Source organism: Prorops nasuta, unplaced genomic scaffold (genome assembly GCF_024137725.1).
Source record: "Prorops nasuta isolate Cenicafe-Biocafe unplaced genomic scaffold, Cenicafe_Pnas_1.2 PNAS00007, whole genome shotgun sequence".
NCBI classification, from domain to species: domain Eukaryota; kingdom Metazoa; phylum Arthropoda; class Insecta; order Hymenoptera; family Bethylidae; genus Prorops; species Prorops nasuta.
This window is the reverse complement of record NW_027116804.1, coordinates 1,268,217-1,273,578: the sequence shown is the minus strand read 5'-3', so window position 1 is coordinate 1,273,578 and position 5,362 is coordinate 1,268,217. Positions and strand designations below refer to the sequence as shown.

At 57.0% G+C, this 5,362-nt stretch overlaps 1 protein-coding gene across 1 annotated transcript; it reads left to right on the top strand.

Moving 5' to 3' along the window:
- Nucleotides 1–1,545: 1,545 nt before the first annotated feature.
- On the top strand, nt 1,546–1,983 carry LOC136775224 (glycine, alanine and asparagine-rich protein-like). Its single transcript, XM_066729799.1, has one exon. It carries the CDS (start codon nt 1,546–1,548, stop codon nt 1,981–1,983), a length of 438 nt encoding a protein of 145 aa, XP_066585896.1.
- The last annotated feature ends 3,379 nt before the right edge of the window (nt 1,984–5,362 follow it).

The following is a 5,362-nucleotide window of genomic DNA, read 5'->3' as shown; positions in this document are numbered from 1 at the left end:
GCAGAGGAGACTTATGAGTACTAGTTTTAGCCTGAAATAAAATATTCTTAATTTCTATCATCCTATTTACACCTAATCCTACAAACATTCGCCCAATTCCCAATCATACCATTTCCTAAAAACATCTACTCTCCTTCCGTGGTCGACACTTACAATATTCCTACATCGGAAAACTACATCGTCGCTCCACGGAAGGTTCATCAGGCTACACACACACATACACATTCATACCGGGGGGATCGCAGGAGGCGCTAAGGGGGACAGGAGAAACTAAAAGACCTATGCATTTCTGTAACGTGTATTCTACCACGTTACAACTCCTCCCCACTTAGCTCGGACCTCGGGGGGGGGGGGGGGGGCAATCGGCTTGACACTTATCTAAGCTATACTTAACTATTCTTATTCTAGTGAGGCATCGACGAGAAGGATCCCCTTAGACAATTTTCTTAATTTTCTATAAAAACCCCTACTATAGGGTGCGAGCGGGGGGGGGGGGGGACAATGTACAGGGGGCGATATACTTAGAACTACTATATACAAGGTGGTTTTCTGGAGGCCGTAGCCTCTGATTCTATACAATCTTATTTTTATGGCGTCTTACGCCTTTACTTGTTCTTGGACTCTAGCGCCGCTGCGCTAGGTCCAGGCTGCCGAGACCGAGTAGCCAATTACATAAATTTTTTAAGGGTCCTATTGGACAGAAGGGAGAATCAGTGGGGTCGTCCACCGATCCAATACTTAAAGATAGTATCCTGTGATACTAAAGAATAAAATTAATACAGGGGCCACGACTTAGGGGACGGGAGGGGCGAATCCATGCGCGGCGCGGGAACCGACGAGTGCTAGTTCGCGAAAAAGACAAAACCGATTGCTGCAACCCAGACGCTGGTCGCGCAACTCCAACCACCGCACGCTCACTCACAACAAGAAAATGAAAAAAGAATTAAATGTTTGGATCTTACCTGGACAGCGTGGCCGGCGATGAGCTTCTGGATGGAGGAGTGGGAGGCATGCATGGAACCGGGGGGCGTTGCCCCAACCGGGATATCACTCCTATTAATTAATTGGCTTGTCCAAAGCCGCAACAGCTCGAATCGGGGAAAAAGGGGGGTGGACATTCGCGAACTAGAATCTATATATGGATGGGACAGGCGCTAATTTCCGGAATTTATTGCGACGGACGGTACGAGAATTCTAGCCCCCGGAGGAGATTACCAAGCCGCGGCTCGATGCTTCTTTTCCCGGGCGACCTTCGAGGCCGATCATACACGATACATCCCGCTATAAGCGCCTTATTGTCCTCATCCTCATCTGAAATTTACTAAAGATCATTGTTCTAACGACGGTGGCGTAATCTGGGCCGATGGGCGGGGTCGTCGGGGAGGGCCTGGGTTTGGGGCAGACGGGGTAGACGTGGCAGGAAGGGCGAGGACGTTATGGGGCGATCGGGGCAACTAGGGGCAGCGGGGAATAACGGGGAGTGCAGGGGGACAGACACAGATAGGACAGACAACACTTAAGGTGGGGGGGCTAGCGGGGACAACAATGAGGGCAGGTGTGGGTGGACACCCCCTCCCAGCCACACCGGTGGCAGAAGAGGATGCGGTTGGGGAGCGGGCACTCTTGGAAGGTATGCCCGCTTCCCCCGCAAGCCCAACACCCCGGCTGATGCGGCCGGCGGGAAGGGGTGCGTCCAGCCACCACGCTGCTATAGGACGGGGAGGGACGGGGAGCGGGAGCGGGAAGGGAATGGACGGGAGGGGATCGGGGGGAAGGATAGGTGGTGGAGGAGGATGGGACGGCTTGAAGGGACAGGAGGGGAGTCATGGGACCACGGGGAGGGCTTGGCTGGGACAGTGGGGAAGGAACGGGGATGTTGAGGGACATGAGGGGAGGGATCAGGGAAGGGGCAGGGACAAGGCGGCGAGGGGAGGCTCGGAGGGGCATGGGAGGACGGACGGGGGCGGTGGAAGGAAGGAATAGGGGACGGGGAGACATGGAGGCAGCGGGCGGGCGGAGGAGAGAACCCGTGGGGACGGGAGGAGAAAGGGGGGTCGAGGGACGGGAGGAGAAAGGGGGGTCGAGGGACGGAACGGGGGAATGGGCGGACGGGAAGACGGGGGACCCGCATGACGGGGAAGGGAGGATGGGATATGACGGGGTGACGGGGGCAATTCGGGGAACAGGGCACGTCGGGAGGGACGGTGGAAGCTGGTGGAGGGTGTAGGGGGAGGGGGATCCAGGGAGGCGACGGGGGCAATAGGGCGGCGGGAGCGACGAGGTCGGCGGCCCCCAATTCAAGATGTCGGGGTCGGCGGGGAGGGGCCAGCGCCCCCAGGGATTTTTCGATCTCCCGGACTGCGGTCCGGGCCTCCCTCCATTCCTCCGCGGTGGGGCGCCGGTAACTCCGCGGCTTAGCCGCCTCCCGCATCGACTGGTGGAGCTTCCGGCGAAGCTCCCCCGTGATCGGCGGGAGGGGCTGGAGACCGCCGGCCTCGACACCGGAGTCCGCGGGGGGGGCTGAAAATATCGGGGGTGGGCTCGAAGGGGGCGTAGGGGCTAAAGGGGGTCGGGGGCGATGCGGTCGGGGACTTGGGTGGGCTCCCGGGCGGAGCGCGACCCTCCCGGCCCAGCATCCTCCTTGGTCCAGCTCGTTGGTGCGGTAACATCCTGAAACGGGGCAAAAGACAAGTTAGTATTAGTTTTCTCCGGGGGGGGGGGGGGGTGATAGACGGGGCAGGTCGTTCGTGGCTGGGGGCATCGTGGCAGGGCGATCAGGGGTGCGTTCAGTACGGGTTCATCGGGGTTCACCGGGCGGCGGGGCAGTTACGGTAGTTCTAGTGGTACGAGCGACACTACTAGAAGAGAATAATTGCTGCTGCCAGTTGGATGATCATCGACGTTTCGGACCAGCCTGGGCGAGTCGGAGTCGGAGGTTTCTTAGGGGTGGCTGGGAAGGGACTCGGGGTCGTAAATGAATCGGTGATCGGGGAGGAATAGGAGGTAGCGGGGGAGAAGATCGGGGCGGTATAGGCGGGGGACTTCGGGGCGGTATGGGGGGAGGACGTTGAGGCGGCTCGGGCACCGGCGAGGGCTCCCTACTGGAGCGCAGTCCTGCCGGTCTCGTTCTTTTCCTGCGCTGAATCTTCGGTCCGGTGGTTGGTACTGGGGGAGAGACGGAGGTGGGCGATTCGGTCGGGGTGGGTGAGTCGGGGGAAGCTGCGTGGTAGGGTTTCAAATCCTTGACATGGACTCGCGGTACTAGAGTACCATCTTCACCTTTAAGTTGGTACACGGCGGGGGATAGGACTGTCTCCACGGTATAGGGACCGATAAATTTAGGGGCGAGTTTGGAGGTGAAACCCTGGGTGCCGGACGAGAGTACATAGTACTTCCGCAAGACTTGGTCGCCCACCTGGAATGTGACGTCCCGTCGTCCTTCGTTGTATCGGGCAGCTTGGCGTAGAGTGGCCTCACCGAGGTTTTTCTTGACCAAGTCCCGCAAGTGTCCTAAATTACGCACTCTGTCGGCCCAGGTTACCGTGTCTCGGGGCTCGTACGTGGTCGGGGAGGGCTCTTTCATTAGGGTCTTAATCGGGAGGGGGTGGCGGCCGAAATTGAGGAAAGCGGGGGAGAATTGGGTGGAGCTCTGGGTGGACGTGTTTAACGCGAACTGGAGGGCTTCTAATTTTTTGTCCCATTCCCTGTGATCTCCGTCGACGTACATCGCGAGCATGGTTTTAAGGGTACGGTTAACGCGCTCGACGGGGTTGGATTGGGCATGGTAGGGGGGGGTGGTGATCTGGGTTATTCCGTACGCTTCCGTTAGGGCCTTGATGTCCTTGTTCACGAATTCCGTGCCGTTATCTGTAAGGAAAAACGTCGGACAACCCCAGCGATGAACGATAAGAGAGGAGAGGGCCGAGGCAATGGATTTCCCGTCCGCCTTCCGCAGAGCTTTCAATTCGACGTACTTTGTGAAATTGTCCTGAAAGACCAACAGATATTTGTTTTGATTCTTACTCTGCGGAAGGGGCCCCATTATATCGGCAGCTACCAACGTCCATGGTTCCTCCACTACTCGTTCACGCATCAATCCCGGAGGGCCTTGGGTGGAATGTTTGTGGGTTTGGCAAGGGCGGCAGGTCCGAATATACTTCACGACTGAGTGGTATATTCCGGGCCAGTAAAAACTTTGCGCAAGGCGGGCATAGGTCTTCTCTATTCCTAAGTGGCCTGACTGGGGAGGATCGTGTGCATCGCTGAGGGCTCTGGGGCGGCTTTCGGGGGGCAAAACTAATTTCCACGCATTCGTGTCTTCTAAGGCGGGTTCGATTAGGGGGTTAGGCCGATGATAATATAGTTTATCTTCATGGACTCGCCAGTCGGGGTATTTCCAAGGGGCTTCGCGGACGTTTTTTAATCGGGTGAGGTACCAATTGTTTTGGGAGGATCCGATAGTGGCAAGGGCAGTGGTCAGGGAGGGGTACATACGGGACAGGGCATCGGGGACGACGTTAGCTGAGCCTTTGCGGTGTTCAATGGTCATGTCAAAGGATTGCAAAGCCAGCGCCCAGCGGGCGAGCCTTCCGGTGGGATCGCGCAGCCTCTGCAACCACCGCAGACTACTGTGATCAGTTATTACGCGGAAAGCCGTACCCTCGATGTATGGACGGAACTTTTTTACGGCCCACAAGACCGCCAAACACTCTTTTTCCGTGGTCGAATAGTTCCTTTCTGCGGGGGTTAGCACTCAGCTCGCGAACACCACCGGCAGCTCCGCTCCCTGGCTTACTTGGGTTAGGACCGCACCGATCGCAGAGTTGCTGGCATCGGTCTGGAGGATGAAGGGTTGGGAAAAGTCGGGGCGAAGGAGAACGGGGGTGGAGGACAGGGCGGACTTCAGGGATTCAAAGGCAGTCTGTTGGTCATTCTCCCACTGCCAAGGGGCATCCTTCTTCAATAATTGGGTCAGGGGGACCTTGAATTCGGAGAATTTGTCGATAAATCGGGCGTACCAGCCCACCATTCCTAGGAAGCGTTGTAATTCTTTGACAGTTCTCGGGGCAGGGTACTTAAGAAACGGGGCAGTCTTTTCCGGGTCCACTCTCAAGCCGTCTTTGTCGATTATATATCCCAGGTAGCATACCTGCTGGCAGCACAATTCGCTCTTCTCTGGGTTTACTGTGAGATTCGCGGCCTTCAATGCCTTCAACACGGCTTCCACGTATTTTGCGTGATCTCCAAAATTCTCATTTACGACGATGATGTCGTCTAAATACGCAAAAACGTGGGTAGACCATTCCGGGCGTATTAATCGGTCCATCAGGCGTTGAAAAGTGGCGGGGGCGTTGGTGAGACC